Source organism: Vipera berus (genome assembly GCF_964194415.1).
Source record: "Vipera berus genome assembly, chromosome: 5".
NCBI classification, from domain to species: domain Eukaryota; kingdom Metazoa; phylum Chordata; class Lepidosauria; order Squamata; family Viperidae; genus Vipera; species Vipera berus.
In genome coordinates, this window is record NC_138207.1 from 60,935,717 (window position 1) to 60,958,161 (window position 22,445).

Consider the following 22,445-nt stretch of genomic DNA (forward strand, 5'->3'; position numbering starts at 1 on the left):
GGGCCGTGCAGATAGCGATCTCTGTATCTTTCCTAATATCGGAAGAATTTTTCCTTCAGTCACTAAGTACAGGGAAGGGTCACTGCCTGAACAGATGGCAAGTCCAAGCGTGCAACTTTAGGTCTGAAGGCTGTGAAATGGAGCATACAAATCCCAGCATGCAACGCTTCAGAGGAATGGCGCGACGCAGAGACTCCTTCTAGACTACATACCCCACGATGCTTCTCGGAAGCCTGGCCAGTTTTTCCTATTTCTTTTCTGGCGTAGCACCTTTATGGGATCTGTAGTCCTGGCGCCTTAACCCCCATCTTGTTCGCCGCATCCCTGAGCTCTACGCAGGCGCATAGCTCCCGGGAGGCCGTTCCTGTAGCTTAGCGATGTCATAAAGTTTCTTTCTTTTTTTTCTGAGGAGGGAAGGGGAGGAAAGAGCGAAGCCGAAGCGCTGCGAGGAAAAGAGGGCGGGACGGCGCTGAGGACGAGCGAAGCCGTCGCGGGGCTGCTTGCGCCGGAGGCTTCGCGCGAGCAAGGACCAGCTGGGCCGAAGCAGCTCTTCCCGCCCATTTATTGCGCCCCGCAGAGGATTTGCGCCGCTTCGGTGGAGGCGGAGGGCTGCGCCAGGGGGAAACGGGCGAAGGTACGCCTTGGTGGAAGAGCAAAGGAAGCGGGGGAAGAGCCGAAGCAGGGCTGGAAGGGAGGAAGAGGCGATGCGGAGCCTGTTGGGAAGCCGCTTAACTCTCGGGGTCCGGAGGCTCCACCACAGGGCGAGCCGCTCTTGCCCCCCCCCGCACCCCCGGAGCCATCCTCGCCCCTTTCTTTGGAGTTCAGTTCCATGGACGGTTTGCCCCATTATGCATGGAGAAACGTCGGTTTTAGAGAGAAGTTGAGAAGGCGGGGGAGGAGGGGTCGGGCTCCATCGACCCCCCTAGCAGCAACTGGGATGGAGCTTCCATGTTCAGAGGCAGCATGCCGCTGGACGCCCGGTGCTGAGCAGAAATAGCAGGAGAGGGCTTTTGTTGTCTTCATTGTTTTTGGGGTGGGGGGGGAAGCCTTTGGCTGGCCTCTGAAGGAAAGAAGGAGCTGGGCTTTGGAGGTAGTTTTAAATCCGTCGAGCATCCAAAAGGGAGGAGGAGGAGGAAGGAGGAGCAACCCCAAAGTTGGGGAAGGAAGGTGCATTGGGAGTTCAGGTGCAGGGTACGGTGGAAGGTATAGCCTCTGTGCCCTTAGATGGGTGGCTGTTGGGAAAGGCAAGCTGGGAGACGACGAGGAGGTAAAGAATGAGTGGGGGGGGAAAGGAGGGGGGTGTTAAAGAGTTTACCTGTTTAGTAAGCATGATTAGGCTTGGCTTGGTCGTGTAGCATGCCTCTGGTTTTCCCTGGCATGAACGCCTACTTTTTGACTAGGACTCTTTGGCTTTTTACCTGGGAGGGAAATGTGGCAGTTGCGTGGTGTAATTAAACTGGTAAATACTGAAGATTGTGCAGTTTGCATAGTGGTCAAAGAGCTGATTGTGTTGAGGAGTCATTCTTGTTAACTTCAGTGGGAGGTGTTCTTTTTTTATTTTATTTTTTAGCGTGTGACATGGTAGGGACTCCGATCTTATCCGACTTGAATCATAAGAGTGATTTCAGTTGTGGTTGCGTGCTTTGCTCCTAATAAAGGATGGGTGGGGGCATGAATGCTTGCAACTCTTTAAGTTTTCATAAGTGGTGCACTTCTATGCGTGTTATTAACCAACTGAAATCTAAGAGCAGCTAATAAAGGACACATTGGATTTGAGTACATTTTAATGGCCGAAAAAGCCTACTGTTAGTGGATTTTTTTTTGTTACATTATTGCTTTTGTGTCTGGTATTTTTTGACCCAGTTAGTAATGTTGCTGTGCCTGCTATTGATACTTTATAGAGTGTAGTCTAGGATACTTTGACACTTATAAAACTTTTTTTTAAAAAAAAATTTCAGTGTTTTAGTGTATTTTTTCTGAACAACTGCAAATTTCAATATTGATGTATTGTGTGGAGTAATTCCATGTGACATGCAAATGTACACTGCCAGAGTCCACTTTGGGTGGAGATGAATGGCTATATGAATTTGATTAACAAATAAATAAATTCACATACATTCAAATGGCTGATTGAAAGTAAATATTTTTTTCTAAACTTTCAAGAGAAATATATGGGAAAAATCTTTCTGATTGTTCAGATCATGATTGTGAAAGTTTTTTAAAAGTTGTATCCATATTTTATTAAATTTATTTGCTGCCTATCTTATATAGAAATGACACTGTGTGGCTATTCACAGATGGCTTTTAAAATCAGTGGCTATTTAAAAAAAGAAATGGACTCAAGGTGCTGTGATAATACCCTATTTTGAAGCATGTATAATAAACAACAGTTTTAAAACAGAAATTGTAGAGTGTAAAGTATGATTGGCTTAGTTTCATGCATGTGCTACGTTATGTTTAATAACATCAAAACTGATTTTTAATACATTTTAAGTAGAATTGCTAAATTGAATGCAACTTTTTCTTTACATGGTTTTTTTTTAAAGCAACCATTTCCAAATGTAGTATTTTAACCTTTAGCACTAATGGAGAAGTACAATTGAGCCTACGGTAGATGTCATTAATTCAGTGACAAGCTAGTGACTCTGTCTTTGCTATGAGTAAATTTAAGTTCTATGTGCCTTTCAGGGAAGAAGCTTGACTACTCCCCATAAATGCTTGTGTAAGAAAAGATTATTAGGTTTCTGAATTCTTGATGAAGTATTTCCTAAAACCAAATTGCTTCCTACTATTTTAGCTATTTCTATATTTTCAAAATAACTATGTTTATAATAAACATGCCATTGACCAAGTAATAAGTGTTTATACCCAGTGAAGGAACCCTTCTCCTGCAGAGGATGGATTTTTTTAGATTGCAATTAATTTTTTGTGGAGTTTAAAATATTTTTTAAAAATAACTCATGTGACTGCTTATGCTAGTCCAAGTTATGCCTCAGTATATGAATTGCAGTAGTCTTAAAGTTCTTATTACTAATACTTTTTACAGTATTTAGTCACTTTTATACCACACTATTATATTCTGCACCATACTGTAATTAAATACAAATACTAATTCAAATGTTACTTGTAGAATTTAGTGATATGAGGATTTTTTATTTTATTTTATTATACATTTCATTTACATCCTGCCTTTATTTTTTTCATAAGTAACTCAAGGTTACTTATACATTTCCTCTTCCTCCTATTTTTCCCCAACAATAACCCTGTGAGGTGGGTTGGGCTGAGAGAAAGAAACAATGTATCACATAATTTTGTACTGTTCAATAATATAGGTTCATAATCTTAAAATTTAATCTGATTTTATAGTTGTGTCAGCAATTCTAAATTTTAGTTATTTCTCTACAGCATATAAGTTGGATTGTTCATATTGAAAGGGTTGTAAATGGTCATCATAATATTTTATGCTAGTGACAAAAATAGATTAATTACTTTTTAAAAATATACATTTCAGAATGTCTTATGCTGAGAACTGAATAAATACTCAGGAATTTTTAAATTTAGATAACTTTGATTATATGTACTTCGTTACATTTTCCTGGTTAGCAGGAAATATATTAAGTAATGGTAATATAAAATCTGGAGATTAGTCTTGGTACTAATATATTGCTATTTTAGCACAAAAACCTCTGCTTTTTGAATTGTTTTTTGTGAATAGTTTAACATCATCTGACTGAATAACTTGGCATTCATGGCATAGGGGCTTATACCATGTTGTAATAACTGCAACTATGTATTCTAATGTTAGTATAAAGACAAAGCAGAAGTCTGTAAAAGAATTTCCTTTTAAATCACATTCAGAAATTTAAAACCACAAACATATTGTGTGTGTGTGTGTGTGTGTGATCCTAAAAATGCTGCTGCACAATTGTTGAATGATAGTTACTTGGGATAATAGTTATAACTTACCGGTATGTGCTTTTCAGTTTTCGTGTTACACCAAAAAGGAACTCGAACTAGAAATGTTAGTGAATGAACATCTGTTTTCTATTGCATAAATCTAAAAAAATAAAATAACCTGCAAAATAGATTACTGTCTCCAGGGAAAATGGGGTAGTTATGTGTTAAACTGATGCTATTATGTATGTATGTACGTATATGTATATATATATATACACACAGAGAGAGATGAGAGATATACAAAATTTTCTTATGGAGCTGCTATGGATAGTTAAAGATGATCCTAAGATAACCTGGATTTTGAAATTTGAATCACCAGGTACAGTATTTTTGTCCATTTCTTTAATAAAAAGAAAGGAAATTAATGGTGTATCTTTAAAAATAGGTGCATTTCCTTAAGAAAAGTACAGTGACATCAGTAGCATATGGGTCTCCAATTTTACAGAGTGGAGTATAAGAAACACATGATTTTTTTCATGTAAACTGGTTATTTATATTTTGGATGTTTAATATCTTATATAGCTTTAGGAAATAGACAAGGCCTATAGCATATCTAGTTAATATCTAAAACTTTATGAATTGGGTGAAGTTATGTGAGAATTTCTGGAATGTATATATATTTTTTTATTTGTTCTGCTTTGTTTATATGTTTTAAATTTTCTGTTATGTCTTATTGGTGGCTTATTTGGTTGAAAGCTGTTCATAAACTGAAAATCTTTGCTGAATAGAAAAATAATATAAATTACTTTATCTGGGATAGAAGTAGTCAAGCATTGACAATAGTCTAGGAAATCGGAACAATTTTCTTAGTAAGGTTATGTGATTCAAACTAGTTAATACAAATTGGAGTTTTTAACAGAAAAAGTTCCCAGCATAGTGTCCAGAGATTTTTTTTTGCTTGTTCTAATATTAAAACATAAGCACATCTTTAAATTTTGACTAACTTCTCAGACACAGAAGGAGACTAATGAAGAAAGAATCAGGCTACTATAATGTGGATATTAAGACAGTATCTCAACCTTCAATATGTTAATCTCCAGATGTGTTGGGATTGAATTTTGGCAATTGTGGTAACACATCTAGAAGGGACTATTCAGAAAGCATCGCATTAGAGTAAACTGATATATAAATTTGATTAAGATTAAAGGGTAGATACAAATGAAAAAATAGCTGAAGGCTTCCATAAAACATGTTAAACATTGTGCCATTATCATTTTAACCAGAGCATTTCCCTTGAGTCTAAAAAATGAAAACTACTTATATGATACCTGTCTAATACTACTGGTGTGCTAAGGTCTGCCTATCGGTAATTAAACATGGATATAAATTTAAAAAGTTGACTCTGCTCATAATATTATGACATCATAATATTAGTTATTTAAAAATTTACCCTACATCCAAATTCACAATAACTTTTTTTTTGGCAGTGAACTAATTGATTGAATATTGATCTGGGTTCAAGAACTAAGTGAGGTTGGCTCTAGTTAGTATTTGGATGGGAGACTACTGTATGAGAAATACCAAGTCTGCAGACTAAACACTGGAAGCTGAGCAAAGTCTTGAATGAATCTTTACATTAGCATTACATTGTCTTTTGTATTCTGAAATGTCCCACTTCATTAATTTGGACAATGTATAATTTGATTCAAATTATAAATAAGTCTGTACAATAATATCTAGTGATACACACATGCACGCACACAAACCACTTTTAATTTGCAGAAACTTTCCCCACAACATATTTCCAACATGTATACCAGTTCATTACTAACATGTACCCTGTAATATTTCTTCCCTATAGAAGATGACTTTGTAAATTGTGAAGAGAGGGGATGCAATCCAGAGGAGTGAAAGGCAACACAGTCCAGATATTAACAAGGGTGAAGACATCCTCTGCCTAATAGATCACAGAATATATTGTAGGTACACATAGTAGAGTCCTCTGTCTGACAGGATTTTGTCTATAGGTGTGAAACAATAAACTCAAGCTTGGAAGAATCACCATGTGTCTTTCCTTGTCTTTGGTCTGATATAGCTACGTCTTTAAAAAAGTGCTGAATAAACTGGGAAACCTTTACATATGAAAAACACAAACATTATATGTCCCCAAATTATGTTGTTGTAGGTATTGAAGGTGCAAACTTGGCAAAGCACTGTGTATGATCATTATTAGGGGAAAATTGTCAGATAACAGTCAAAATAAAAATCTGTATTTCTGTACTGAACACAAAGCATAACATAAAACTAACAAAATCTAAGTCCTGTGAGTTGTCTAAACATACATCTTTCAGTTAAAGTAAGGATCCCTTTGTTAAAGTACTGAAGTTTGCAGATGATACAATGGTCGTTGGTCTCTCTTGAGATGGTGATGAGTCTGCATATAGACAGGAGGTTGAGCAAATGGCCCTGTGGTGCAGCCTGAACAATCTGGAGCCAAACATGCTTAAAACTGTAGAGATGGGAGTGGATTTTAGGAGGATCCCTCTTATTCCACCACCTCTTATTGTATTAGACAACACAGTATCAACAGTGGAGTCCTTCAAGTTTTGGGGTTCTATAATCTCCCAGGATTTGAAATCGACACCTAACGTTAGAATCATCATTGAAAAGGCACAACAAAAAATGTTTCCTGCATCAACTCAGAAAGTTCAGACTGCCCAAGGAGTTGCAGATAAAGTTCTACAGAACAATTACTGAGTCTGTGATTTGTTCTTTTATAACTGTCTGGTAGAGCAACCAAACAAGACATCTATGGATTTCAATGGATAGAAAAAACGACTGCAACCAGCCTGCACGGGTCAGAAAGAGAGCTTTCTACAGACCCTCACATCCCAGACATAAACTATTTCAACTTTTCCCTTTGGGACGCTGTTACAGAGCATTGCGTGCCAAAACAACTAGATACAGAGACAGTTTCTTTCCTTGTGCCATCACTCTGCTGAACTTTTAAATTCCATAGTTCTGTCATGTCTAAGTATATTACCCATATAGCATGGCTCTATTATTTTTATCTCTCTCATTTGTTCCACTACCTTCTCAATTGATATTATGATTATGATTATGATTACTTCGTTGTTTTGCATGTACACCCAGAGCTTATGTACCAGAGACAAATTCCTTGTGTGTCTAATCACACTTGACCAATAAAACCTATTCTATTCTATTCCTATTCTATTCCTATTCCTATTCCTATTCTATTCTATTCTATTCTATTCTATTCTATTCTATTCTATTCTATTCTATTCTATTCTATTCTATTCTATTCTATTCTATTCTATTCTATTCTATTCTATTCTATTCTATTCTACTCTACTCTACTCTACTCTACTCTACTCTACTCTACTCTACTCTCTAATATGCAGTGTTGATATGTTGAGTCCTTTGCTATTATATTTGAGCTATTAGAATTTCAGCAAATTACCAAGCAGCAAGTATCAGATAGCAATAAATATATTGATATCAGAGATGCAGATTTAGTTTCTTTTTTAAAAAGAAATCTGACCAGCCCTTTTAGAAATATGTGTTTCTTAATAATTTAGTTACCAATGGATCGCTACTTAGCCCAAGTGAAAACATTTTTTAGGATTAAAGGATTTACAGATCATTGGCCGGAGTTGTTTTTATTATTGGTAAGAAGCAATACCCCTTCATGGATTACTGCCTTGTCGTGGCGAAGGGGCTTGCGTAATTCAATGAAGCTATGAGCTATGCCGTGCAGGGCCACCCAAGACGGACAGGTCATAGCCGAGAGTTCTGACAAAACGTGATCCACTGGAGAAGGAAATGGCAACCCACTCCAGTATCTTTGCCATGAAAACCCTATGGACAGTACCAAAAGGCAAAACGATATGACGCTGGAAGATGAGCCCCTCAGGTCGGAAGGCGTCCAATATGCTACTGGGGAAGAGCAGAGGGCTAGTACTAGTAGCGCCAGAAAGAATGAAGCGACTGGGCCAAAACCGAAAGGACGCTCAGCTGTGGATGTGTCTGGTGGTGAAAGGAAAGTCCGATGCTGTAAAGATTTTTTCTCCATAGGAACCTGGAATGTAAGATCCATGAATCAAGGAAAGCTGGACGTGGTCAAACAAGAGATGACAAGACTGAACATCGACATCTTAGGTATCAGCGAACTAAAATGGACAGGAATGGGTGAATTTAATTCAGATGACCATCAGGTATACTACTGCGGGCAAGAATCCCTCAGAAGAAATGGAGTAGCCTTCATAGTCAATAAAAGAGTAGGAAAAGCAATACTGGGATACAATCCTCAAAATGACAGAATGATCTCAGTTCGAATCCAAGGCAAACCATTCAATATCACAGTAGTCCAAGTCTATGCCCCAACCACCAGTGCTGAAGAGGATGAAATTGACCAGTTCTATGAAGCCCTACAGCACCTTATAGAACTAACACCAAAAAATGATGTCCTTATCATCATGGGGGATTGGAATGCTAAAGTAGGAAGCCAAAAGATAACTGGAATAACAGGCAAGTTTGGCCTTGGAGTACAAAATGAAGCAGGGCACAGGCTGATAGAATTTTGTCAAGAGAATACGATGGTCATAGCAAACACTCTTTTCCAACAACCCAAGAGACGGCTCTACACATGGACATCACCAGACGGTCAACACAGAAATCAGATTGACTATATGCTCTGCAGCCAAAGATGGAGAAGCTCTATACAGTCAGTAAAAACAAGACCAGGAGCTGACTGTGGCTCAGATCATGAACTTCTCCTTGCAAAGTTTAAGCTTAAACTGAAGAAAGTAGGGAAAAGCACTAGGCCACTCAGGTATGAATTAAATCATATCCCTGTTGAATATACAGTAGAGGTGACAAATAGATTTAAGGAATTAGATCTGATAGACAGAGTGCCTGAAGAACTATGGACAGAGGTTCGCGACATTGTACAACAGGTAGCAACCAAAACCATCCCAAAGAAAAAGAAATGCAAGAAAGCAAAATGGCTGTCTGAGGAAGCTTTGCAAATAGCTGAGGAAAGGAGGGAAGCAAAAGGCAAGGGAGAAAAACATAGATATGCCCAATTGAATGCAGAATTCCAGAGAATAGCTAGAAGAGATAAGAATGCCTTCTTAAATGAACAGTGCAAAGAAATAGAAGAAAACAATAGAATAGGGAGGACCAGAGATCTTTTCAAGAAAATTGGAGAGATGAAGGGAACGTTTAATGCAAAAATGGGCATGATAAAGGACCAAAATGGCAGGGACCTAACAGAGGCAGAAGAGATTAAGAAGAGGTGGCAAAATTACACAGAAGAACTATACAAGAATGAGCTTAATGTCCCAGATAATCACAATGAGTTGGTCACTGACCTCGAGCCAGACATCCTAGAATGTGAAGTGAAGTGGGCCTTAGAAAAGCTGAGCAACAACAAAGCTAGTGGAGGTGACAGTATTCCAGCTGAGCTATTCAAAATCTTAAAAGACAGTGCAGTAAAAGTGCTACACTCAATTTGCCAGCAAATTTGGAAAACTCAACAGTGGCCACAGGATTGGAAAAGATCAGTTTACATTCCAATTCCAAAGAAAGGCAGTGCCAAAGAATGTTCAAACTATCGCACCATTGCACTCATTTCTCATGCTAGTAAAGTCATGCTTAAAATCCTACAAGCTAGACTTCAGCAGTATGTGGATCGAGAACTACCAGAAGTACAGGCAGGATTTCGAAGAGGCAGAGGAACTAGAGATCAAATTGCCAACATACGCTGGATCATGGAGAAAGCTAGGGAGTTCCAGAAAAACATCTACTTCTGCTTCATTGACTATGCTAAAGCCTTTGATTGTGTGGATCATAACAAACTGTGGCAAGTTCTTAAAGAGATGGGAGTACCAGACCATCTTATTTGTCTCTTGAGAAACCTATATGCGGGTCAAGAAGCAACAGTGAGAACTGGACACGGAACCACTGATTGGTTCAAAATTGGGAAAGGAGTCCGGCAAGGCTGTATACTGTCACCCTGCCTATTTAACTTATATGCAGAGCACATCATGAGAAAGGCAGGGCTAGATGAATCAAAAGTTGGAATTAAGATTGCCGGAAGAAATATCAACAACCTAAGATACGCAGATGATACCACTCTAATGGCAGAAAGTGAAGAAGAACTAAAGAGCCTCTTGTTGCGGGTGAAGAAGGAGAGTGCAAAACTTGGGTTGAAACTTAACATTAAGAAAACCAAGATCATGGCATCTGGCCCTCTCAATTCCTGGCAAATAGATGGGGAAGAAATGGAGGTAGTGACAGATTTTATTTTCCTGGGCTCCAAGATCACTGCAGATGGGGACTGTAGCCAAGAAATTAAAAGACGCTTGCTCCTGGGGAGGAAAGCCATGGCAAATCTAGACAGCACACTAAAAAGCAGAGACATCACCCTGTCAACAAAAGTGCGTATAGTCAAGGCTATGGTCTTTCCAGTTGCAATGTATGGCAGTGAAAGTTGGACCATAAGAAAGGCTGAGCGCCAAAGAATTGAGGCCTTTGAACTATGGTGCTGGAGAAGACTCCTGCGAGTCCCTTGGACTGCAAGGCGATCAAACCGGGCAGTCCTAGAGGAGATAAACCCTGACTGCTCTTTAGAAGGCCAGATCCTGAAGCTAAAACTCAAATACTTTGGCCACCTAATGAGAAGGAAGGACTCACTGGAGAAGAGCCTAATGCTGGGAAAGATCGAGGGCAATAGAAGAAGGGGACGACAGAGAATGAGGTGGCTGGATGGAGTCACTGAAGCTGTAGGCGTGAGCTTAAATGGACTCCAGAAGATGGTAGAGGACAGGAAGGCCTGGAGGAACATTGTCCATAGGGTCGCGATGGGTCGGACACGACTTCGCAGCTAACAACAACAACAACAACAAGAAGCAATAATGCCAATTTGCATATTGGTGTATTGGTTAAGACATCAGGCTAGAAACCAGGATACCCATAAGTTCTAGTCCAGCCTTAGGCACAATGTCAGCTAGGTGATCTTGGGCTAGTCACTTTCTCTTAGCCCAAGGAAGGAGACAATGGCAAACCATTTCCAAAAAATCTGCTGGAATAGCCAAGGCAGTTGCCAGGAGTCAAAAACTGATTTGTAGGCATACACACACATACTGTATGCACAAATAAATGCAGTCAGCTATGTGGACTTTTTATGCAGAGATTTTTTTTATTTTTTCATGTTAATTCAGATTAAAAAATTTTTTTTGAGGAAAGAATGTTTAGTTGTTTGCAGTAGGTGAAGCAGTTCTGGAATCTCTACACAAAAATGTGACATAGTTTGCAAAGAAGAGTATCAAATGAAAGCAATAGAATCTAATGGTTGAAAATATGTCTGTGCTTGTATTATCTTAGAAAATCTGGAGCATGCAAAGTATTCGTTAGCTCTTAAGTTTTGTGAATGCTATTCCTTTTAATATCAGTTGGGTCTTAAATATACAGTTTCTGTCTACAACTTCAAGGCATAGTGGTTAAATGTTATAACTTGTTTCAACATAGAATTTCTAGCACAATATAGTTCTCCAGCCAACTACCTGTATAGCAGGAAATAATAGTCTTTTGGCATCTTAATCATTTAAAAATACTTTAGCTTATAGATCTTCTTGATCTATACCATAGATGTCTAGGTCTACTGACAGACAGTAAAAAGATAACAAATGCTCTCATTTTGAACAAGTGATATGCTAGCTTTTCAATAGTTGTTAAATTGTCTTTCTCAGTAAATATTTTGAATTGTATTCAATATGACTATGTTGGGTATAATATCCAAAAGTTATGTCTCTAAGCCGAAATAGATTTTTGATTATTAAAGTCTAGCGTTTGATTCAGTTTTACAATTCAAATATTATAAATTGTCAATATGTGTATGCACAAATGCAATTTTTTCCATAAATATATGTAAGAGCCAGTTTGGTCTGGTGATTAAGGTACTAGAATAGAAATCAGAAGACCATGAGTTCAGGTCCTGCCTTAGCCATGAAAACCAGCTAGATGACTTTGGGCCACTTACTCTTTTTCAGACCAAGTCATCTCACAGGGTTATTGTGGGGAAAATAGAAGGAAGAAGGTATGTTGGATTTGTTTGCCGCCTTCAGTTATTTGTAAAAGTAATAAAAGCTGGGTACTAATAAGTAAGCTAGATTTTAAAATGCATTGTAAAATGTGTAATCATAAATATATTGCTCTCACTTGCAAAAATAAATAAAAATAACTTATAAAATTTTAGAATAAAATGGCATAAAAGAAATAGCATAATATTGCTAAAAATTAATTTTGGAAAATCTGCATTACAAAATGCTTTACATCTGGCAAACCCTCAAGCTTCCTGATATCCTTAAATAAACAATATGTTTTATCATTTTCTAACTTCTATCATATTCCTTTCTTGAGTTTTAGATTAGTAATTAAGCCTGTTCTCTCTCTCTCCCTCTCTCCCTTCCCCTGCCTTTTTATGTTTATTTTTTATTTAGTTTATTTATTACAGACTTATCTTTTTCTGACAAGAACCTGCTGTCAGGTTCTTTTGCAACATTTACAAACAAAAAACAATAAGAAAAATGGTAGACTAAATTGGCATTTAAAAATCAACAAAGAAACTAATAACTAATGAATATTGGAATTGGAGGAATGGATAAAAACCTATCTTCAATAATTATACATCATCCTTCCCTCATTTCTTCCCTTTGCACATGTGGGCCAACTATACCTAAGGAAAATTGAAGAGTTGTAATGTTATATATACTGCCTTAGGCTGGACAAAATAAAGGTAGGATATTAATTAATAATAATTTATATGTGGGAAACAACAGTTGAGAAATCCACTTCTCAAAAGGGCTTCTGTTTAAGATGGGACAGAGGCTTCTATTGAACGTACAAAGTGTGCAGAATGGCAAGAATGAAAAGTTGCCTAACACATCCTTTGTAATTAATTTAATGCTCTAAAACTAAACACAAATGAAAGCAAGTATATGAATACTGAAGCTTTTGCAAGTTCTCAGTTGAAGATGTTGTTGTCTCTGGGCTAGGCTTGAATTGTCCCAGGACAATTGTCTTGATTTCATTGTCAGTACTGTTGCTGTTAATTCAAAGCCATCTCAGGATTTTATGACTACTGGCACATCCATGGGACTGCCCAGAAAATTGTAGGCGCAATTTTAATTGAGAGAGGGATCTCCACTGCTTTGAAAAAGGAAAGTTTTGAACAACTGTCATCTAGTTGTAAATATCCCTTGGAGAAGGTGAATGTCATTTAGTTAAAAAGGTAAAGGTTCCCCTGCACATGCGTGCTAGTCGTTTCCGACTCTAGGGGCTCGTGCTCATCTCCGTTTCAAAGCCGAAGAGCCAGCGCTTGTCTGAGGATGTCTTCGTGGTCATGTGACCGGCATGACTAGACGCCAAAGGTGCACGGAACGCTGTTACCTTCCCACCGTAGTGGTCCCTATTTTTCTACTTGCATTTTTACGTGCTTTCGAACTGCTAGGTTGGCAGAAGCTGGGACAAGTAACAGGCGCTCACTCTGTTACGCGGCACTCGAGATTCGACCCGTCATTTAGTTAGCATACCTGAATAAAACACAGTAATTTTAAACTGTCTTGAGGGATGAATAGAGCTAGGAAACTACATTTAATTGTCCTGCCTATAGTGGGAGAAGGACATGAAAGTTCTACATTGTGTTATAAGCAATGAATGACAGAATGATTCTTTTAGATCTCTCAGCAGCATTTGATAATGCTGATCATGGGATATTGTTGGAATAAGTCAGTGTATTGGCTATTGAAGGAACAGTTGTACGATGGATCCATTTCTACCTGCAGGACCATTACCAGAAAGTAATTTTTTGACTCCATGGCACTTGAATGAGGGAATTATGCAAAGTTTCATTCTTTGTTTCCTGCTATTGCATTTTAAAATTTTAAAATCATGCCATTGAATATTTAAGTTTATATTGAAACCTGGGATTTTGGTTTGTATTTGTTGGTCATGTTGTGATGACTAAGCTTATTGTATGGATATAAGTTATTTTATAATTTAATAAAGATAAGAATGGATCTTCGTGGGCTAAAATGGGTCCACAACCCCCATACCAAGGACCAGCCTGTTGAGAATCAAGCTGTGCAAGTGGCGGGTGAGCTCACAAAGCTTTATTTGTGCATGCGCAGAATTAGGTTGTGTGTGTGCAACCATTCCCTCCCCTCGCCGCCGCCCCTCACAGCCACGGCTGCCACGCTATTAGTCCACAGACCCAAAAACGTTAGGAACTGCTGGGCTAAAATTCACTTTGCAGTTTCAGTTATTCTTTTTTGCTTCTCTACTGGCTTGTGGATAGTAGGAACATGTTATAATCTGAGTAAAGTTGTTCTTTGCTTGTTTCCTTAGAAATATGGGACTTTGATATGAGTTATTAGGATATCTCCATTTGATCATTATGTGTTATAAACATTGAATGACAGAAGATCTTATAAGACTAACCTTTACTACACTCTTGAGATACCTGGAAAAATTAATCTGGCAACTAAAAACATGTCATTTAAGTTCAAAAGCATAAGATCTTTTCCATTCTAACTGGAATTCATGTAATCTTTTTTTTTCCATCAACAATATTTACTTTTCTGGCAAAATTCAGAGGCTACAAGAAATGTTCTATCTTTGACTCAGAACTAGCCACCAAACAAATTGTTTTACACATTCTCCGCTCTTAACAATGCTTAAGACATTTTCAGAAACTTCTGGTATTTTTTTTATAAATTCTTGGCAAGAATAATAATACTGTCAGCATAGAAAATTCATCCTTGTGAATGAGTTCAGCCTGGTGGCTGTGGTGTATATATGTCATAGTGAACTATTTTTCTGTAAAGTTAAATATTGTTGATAGCTCTGGGTCAAAAGCAAAATAACAATGGGATGTGATATATCTACATCAATATATAGATGCAGATCTATCTATCTATCTATCTATCTATCTATCTATCTATCTATCTATCTATCCATCCATCCATCCATATACACACACACACACACACACGCACACACACACACGTACGCACACATATATGGACACAACACATATCAGGAGTATGTCTGAAGCATGTATTACTTCTTTGTAAGTATGTTCTTCTACAGTTCGTAATAAAAATAGTATTGGATATCTTGACAAAGTATTTGCTACTGCATGTGTTTTGTCTCAGTGATATTCAATATGTTACATAATTATCTGGAGAAAAAGTTTCTGGCATTTCACCAGCATCTTACCCAATTTATCAGTGGAGCCAGTGACTTACGTTTTGTATATAGTTAAAAGGATTTCAGTTCATATAAGTAGCATGTGAATTGTTTACATATCAACCCTGCTGTAAATTCTCTATTTGGGTATAGAGAGATCTATAGATTTTCAGACTTATAAATGTTCTGGAACAGTAGGCTATGGTTTCAGCTCTTGTTGATTTTGAGACAATATTGTGTTTATTTCATAGCTGCTAGCATTGCACTCAAAGCAGAACAACACAGAATGCAAATATTGGGGCTTAATTATAAATTGGTAGCATCTCCTTTTTCCAACCTGTACTCTATTTCATTTTTCCTCACGTTTTAAAAGTAGATATTTTTAATGAACAAGATAGGGAAACAATAGTGTATCTAATTGCTGTATGACTTTGTTGTAACAATTAAGCAATTTTATTTATTCCAGAATGGTTTTAATATTTGAGGCAAATTAGTATAATACTATGATTTTAATGCTAGTAGAAAAGCAACATTTTGACCTACAACATTTAGTATATTATTAATGAGTTTTTTAACAGGTTAATGACATACATCTAAAAAAACTGCTAAATGCAATTGTTTGTTAAATCTTATTTTGTGCAAGTAATACATTTCCTGCAGTTAAACTACTGAATGCTGAATTTATTAAATGAAACTAAAAATGTAGCACTTTCAATTCATATACCTACAATAAAGCAATCTTTCTGTTTTGCAGTGTAATGTTCAGGTTCAGAAATGCCTTATGTGGATCGTCAAAATCGTATTTGTGGTTTTTTAGATATTGAAGAAAATGAAAACAGTGGTAAATTTCTGCGGAGATATTTCATATTGGATACAAAAGAAGATAATTTGGTATGGTATATGGATAATCCACAGGTAAACTTCAACTGTCTTTTCATTTTGTTTATATAAATTTGATAAACGTTATATTTATTAATGTAATTTTAAAAATTGGTGCAAGTTTCTTAAAGGTTCTGAAAATACTAATGTTAATCATTTCATATTTTTGATTATGCTAAATATTAGTTTAGAATTATCCAGCATAGTGAAAATTTATTTTCATAATTCAGCTGATAATCATTTAAAACTTGTATATCTTTATATTGTGGGAAAGTAGCTGAAATTCCCATCAACCTATACAGCAAGGGATAAAAAAAAGCTACAACCTGAAACATCACCCATTGCTGAATCTAATTTTATGCAATGGAAATAAATGAATATTTTAGCAAATGTATCAATGGGATAATGGTACATATTATTTGATAACGGGCTAAAATTGAGAGTTGGGTGTTATTCAGAGAAATGTAACATTAAGAGTAGATTCCACCTGGAATCTACCTGCAAAATAATTGCAGAATTTTGCTACTTGTGATAGTATGCAATAGTGCAGTTGCCTTTAACTAGCAAAACAAAGCTTGTTAGAACCTTATTGTTGTTCTTCGACTTATGACTGGTCACTTAATGATAGTTCAAAATTATGAAAGACCCCAAAAGCACTTTTGGCCATTGTAAAGGGTCATGCCAACAACCCTCTCCCCTCCCACAGTTACATGACCACATTTGGGCAGTTGGCAATTGGCTTGTCTTTAGGAAGGGTTGATTCTGAATTATTTTTACCATAAAAATCATTCATTCATTTGAAACCAGGAAGAATGTGTTTGCACTTACAAATGTGGCATTCACTTAATGACTGTGGATTCACCTAATGACGCTGCAAAAAATATAAAATTGCATCTGGTCATGTGTGTGCTTTGATTTATGACCGTAATGAGTTATGCCAGAAATCCAGTCCCAGTTATGGTTTTAAGTCAAGAATATTCTTGTATTCTTAACTGCAGAACCTTCCCTCGGGGTCTCCTCCAGTTGGATCTATTAAGCTTACCTACATTTCAAAGGTATGTGTATGCTTCTCAGATTACTTAATTTCTAAATTCATAATGCATAACAATAGCTATTCACTGATGAGTACTTTAAAAAATTCAAAGTTGTTAAACATTTGCCTCTGTTTTATAATTAAGTTAAAAGAATACTTCTTGGGGTGTTTTAAAGATGAGGTATTGTACAAAGCGCAGATGATACCACTCTAATGGCAGAAAGTGAAGAAGAACTAAAGAGCCTCTTATTGCGGGTGAAGAAGGAGAGTGCAAAACTTGGGTTGAAACTTAACGTTAAGAAAACCAAGATCATGGCATCCGGCCCTCTCAATTCCTGGCAAATAGATGGGGAAGAAATGGAGGTAGTGACAGATTTTATTTTCCTGGGCTCCAAGATCACTGCAGATGGGGACTGTAGCCAAGAAATTAAAAGTTGCTTGCTTCTCGGGAGGAAAGCCATGACAAATCTAGACAGCACACTAAAAAGCAGAGACATCACCCTGTCAACAAAAGTGTGTATAGTCAAGGCTATGGTCTTCCCAGTTGCAATGTATGGCAGTGAAAGTTGGACCATAAAAAAGGCTGAGTGCCAAAGAATTGAGGCCTTTGAACTATGGTGGTGGAGAAGACTCCTGCGAGTCCCTTGGACTGCAAGGCGATCAAACCGGTCAGTCTTAGAGGAGATCAACCCTGACTGCTCTTTAGAAGGCCAGATCCTGAAGTTGAAACTCAAATACTTTGGCCATCTAATGAGAAGGAAGGACTCACTGGAGAAGAGCCTAATGCTGGGAAACATTGAGGGCAAGAGAAGAAGGGGACGACAGAGAATGAGTTGGCTGGATGGAGTCACTGGAGCAGTAGGCGTGAGCCTAAATGGACTCCAGAAGATGGTAGAGGACAGGAAGGCCTGAAGGAATGTTGTCCAGAGGGTCGCGATGGGTCAGACACGACTTCGCAGCTAACAACAAAATTGAACAAAGCATTGATCCAGTGCGTTGTGATACTCTGTGCTTTTGATTCATTTCAACAAATGAATCAAAATCTACAAATATTGCCCCTTATCAATACTGTATGTTTTTGCATAAAAAACCCTTCACATCTATATTTTATATCATCTGGGCTTTGTGTTCAAAACTGCAGTTGTAATTATATTTAACTAAGTAAGTAATCTATGCTTAAAAGTTGATTTCTTTAAACAAACTAGTGAAACCAGTTGTATACAGATAATGATGGTTGGCTAAATAAATCAGGAGATGTATAAAGTGCTAATATCTAATATTTAAAGTTTGTAATATTACTGGATGCATTTTTTATTGCAATTAGTATTTTAAAAAGTGTGCTTAGGTCAACATATTGAAATTGTATGTAAATGTTTTGGCACAACCTGTATTGTATTTCAGTAAATTCCTAAGTGAAATTGTATTTCGGGGAATTCCTTAGTGAATAAAAGCTTACACAGTCACTACATAATACGAAAACATTGTCTTTTTGTGAGTCTGAAAATGGACTTGCTATTAATGTGTAGGTGTTTACAGATTCAAAATAAAACACTGGGACTGTGAAAGCCATCTCAACATTTTTGTTACTTTCCTGAAGTACTTCATTGTGAATTTGGTGGTGTGTTTCAGATCATTGCTTTCCTGGAAGTTATTTTACTGTTGAAGTTTCTTCACTGACACAGGGACACTGTTCTAGGATATAATGGTTTACATATTAATCCATCCTTCCTTATACTTACACAATATTTCCTGTATCACTGGCTTCTGTGTAGTTCCGAAGCATAATAGACCACTTTACAATTGACAAGGTGTTTTTTTTTCTTCAGTCTTCTTTCTTCTTTTACCAGAAACATTTCACACTTCTCCATATTTTAGACAAGGACTTTTATGCTAAAGTTAGTCTTACAAAGATTTTCTGATACAGTTTGTCTGTTCTGGAGTTCTAATCCAGAATTAGCTGCACTTTTCAGCAGTTTGCAATTATCTGTAGCTCCTGTTTTATATATCTGACTTGTTTGGGGGAAGTTCAGTGAAAGATTTTTATTCTTTTCTCAGATCTTGCCTTGACCTTATTCCTTAGCCACATTTCTCACCATTCAGATTGTAAGCTGGAAGCATTTTAAAATGTGGCCTTTCCACGTTTTGCAAGAGTCAGTTGTCTTCAAATTCAGATGGTTAAATAGCTGTTTAGAGGAGCAAGGAGACAGAACACAGGTCACAACCTAATAAAATAGAAGGGTCAGAGTAGTTGTAGAATTGTATTATAGGCCTAATATGGCAATCATGTTTCAGAGCCTTATTAACAAGTTTACAGTACTCTTAGAGAATTAAGAGGGGGGAAAACTAGTATCAATTCAATTGGAAGGGTTTACACCTACTATATTTACATTTTCCTTATTTTGAATGTGTAAACAATTGTATAATAGATATGCATTCAGATTTTCAAAATGCCAGGTTTAATTGTGTACTGTGTAGAGACCATTTTTTTTTATTTAGAGATTCATTGATCCTCTTGACCCCAACCCTTAAAGACCTCTCTCTATCCCCACACCTTAGACTTGGATGAACTATTGTATGTGTCTTCTGTGGACAGTATTTATGCTGTATAACTAGCCACATTTCCCCCCACAGTATATTGTTATCATTGGTTTTGATATATTGTTTCTACCTTTAATTTTTGTAAACTTCCCAGAGTTATAATAAATAGATGTTCCTGGAAATTTAAATTATAATAAAAATTGAGCAGAGTACCTAAACATTTTCAACTAAAGGTACAAAACCACTTGCATATATTTTGGAATAAGTATTTGGTAAAGAAACTCATTATTCTCAAAATATGCCTGCAAGTTTCTTTTTATGCAAGTTGACTTCTCTTTGCTTTAGATTTTTCAAGGTTCTGTAGCAGTATTACTGATTGACATTTCAAAACTTCCATAGTTTGAAAGAATTGAAAGTCATTTCATTTTTTCCAAATTCATTTTGAGTGAAATAGATTCAGTGAAAATTCAGAATAATAAGAGACAATAACTCTAAGGGCTTCTGATACAATAATAATCATATAATTATTTTTGAACTTACATTTTTTCTAACATGAAATAAGATATTAAAAATAAACGTGGTTGGTTTTATTGGCCGCTGATACAGTATTTGTTGTGTAAGGTAAGATGTATTCTGGATTATTATATAATTTTCTGGTTTTAAGTTTTATGGCAATTCGCATTTCAAGCTTTTTTTTAATTTGCCCATGATAAATATAACTTATATAATAATGTCAGATAATAAAACATCCTTTGCTTATTGTTATATCAATAGTTTCTGTTTCATTCCTCAATATCACTGAACAAATTTATGATAAAATGTGTCCATTAACTAGAATGTGTATTTCCAGAAAACTAGATTCTTATTAAATGGATATGATAAGTAGCAGTGAATGGCTAAGTATGAAATATTTAAAATAGATAAGGTGGGGAAGAATTGGTACAACCATGCATTGCATTTTTATTCCAGAAGAAAAAAAGGAATAAGTTGCAAAAAAGATTCAGAAGATAAGCAGTTATGTTTTAATATGAGTGGCTGTATAAATCTTTTAAATAAACTAGAGTACCATGTTATTTATGCTCCTTCCATTTAAAAAAAGGGGTGTGTGTGACCCATGATGCAAGTGATCAAGAAATGTAAGATCACAAATGCAAATTACAATTGGAAAAATGAGATGATACAAGAGGACAGTTACAGTTTTGGATTTAATGAATGAACTTGCAGAAAGTTCAAAAACAAAGTATTAATCTGTGCTAGTTTAAAGAAAGATTGGGATGTGCTTTCATTATAGGGTACTTTATTCACAATCCATTTTTTTTCTGGGCTGTGAATAATTAATAGGGATATAGAATCTTGGAAATAGCTAAACAATAACTCTTAATAGTCCCAGGTACTATGATCAAGTGCAAGGAATGCGGTGAATTACACTTCACAGGAGCTCAGAGATTACATTAGGTACATAGAAGGAAGTTGAATATGATATATTTTTGATAGGAAATTTATATACTTACAGGGTGGCTTACTGCCTGTAAAGTAAGATTTTGTAGAGGTTTACTCAACAAATTTATATGGCCACCCAACTCACACATGATTAACTTTTCAGGAAGAATGTATTAGTGGAAGAATGCTAGGGAACATGTAAAACAGAGATAAAAATTTGCTATTCTTGCATCAGTTCACTGTTCCATTTCATAGATCCAAATGAATAGCAGTATGCTTGATTTATCTACATCAATAAATTTATATTGAAATATGTAGTATTTGTACATGCTACACCACATAATGCCAGTGTTTTCGATTTGTTAGGTAAGTGATGCAACTAAATTGAGGCCAAAGGCAGAATTCTGTTTTGGTAAGTTTTAAAAAGGCTTTAAATTATGCACCATAAATCATTTTTGGAAAGCTTTTTCATGTTAAAACATAGATATTTTTGAATGCTAGTTTATTAATATTCCCTGCTTTCTTTCCAATATAAAGAAAACAATGTTTTTTTTAAAATGAAATCCAGTATTTTATAGAACAAATATTAAAAGAATGATTCTGCTGATCCCCTAATAAAAATGGCAGCTGCCAATGGTATATATAAGAATTAACAACTTAATATTTTTGTTTTACAAGTTTGGTTTTGAATTCTGCTTATTATAGCATATTTTTGGCTTGCTTTTTTGGGTTTATCTTCTTGGATTTTGAAAAAAAACATCCTAAAGTACAGCTTGGTAACCATTTTAATAAATTGTATATTAAGTTATCAGACATTAGGGGACTAAAAAAATCTAAAGAAAACAAAAGATCTAGTCTATATTTCTGTTCATGAATTTGCAGTATACAGTCATGGCCGAAATTGTTGGCACCCCAGAAATTTTTCCAGAAAATCAAGTATTTCTCACAGAAAAGTATTGCAGGAACACATGTTTTGCTATACACAGGTTTATTCCCTTTGTGTGTATTGGAACACAACAAAAAGAGGGAGGGAAAAAGCAAATTGGACATAATGTCAAACAAAACTCCAAAAATGGGCTGGACAAAATTATTGGTACCCTTTCAAAATTGTGGATAAACAAGATTGTTTCAAGCATGTGATGCTCCTTTAAACTCACCTGGGGCAAGTAACAGGTGTGGGCAATATAAAAATCACACCTGAAAGCAGTTAAAAAGTAGAGAAGTTCACTTAGTCTTTGTATTGTGTGTCTGTGTGTGCCACACTAAGCATGGACAACAGAAAGAGGAGAAGAGAACTGTCTGAGGACTTGAGAACCAAAATTGTGGACAAATATCAACAATCTCAAGGTTACAAGTCCATCTCCAGAGATCTAGATTTGCCTTTGTC

At 36.4% G+C, this 22,445-nt stretch overlaps 1 protein-coding gene across 4 annotated transcripts in view; it reads left to right on the plus strand.

Moving 5' to 3' along the window:
- Positions 1–458: 458 nt before the first annotated feature.
- Positions 459–22,445, plus strand: part of PLEKHA1 (pleckstrin homology domain containing A1) — a 49,556-nt gene continuing 27,569 nt past the window's right edge. For all 4 annotated transcript variants that reach the window (XM_081328198.1, XM_081328200.1, XM_081328199.1 and 1 more), the window contains exons 1-4: positions 459–634; positions 15,923–16,083; positions 17,046–17,102; positions 21,425–21,470. In XM_081328198.1, the coding sequence (XP_081184324.1) occupies positions 15,943–16,083; positions 17,046–17,102; positions 21,425–21,470 (244 nt within the window). In that variant the 5' untranslated portion in view covers positions 459–634; positions 15,923–15,942. The remainder of the gene's footprint in view (positions 635–15,922; positions 16,084–17,045; positions 17,103–21,424; positions 21,471–22,445) is intronic.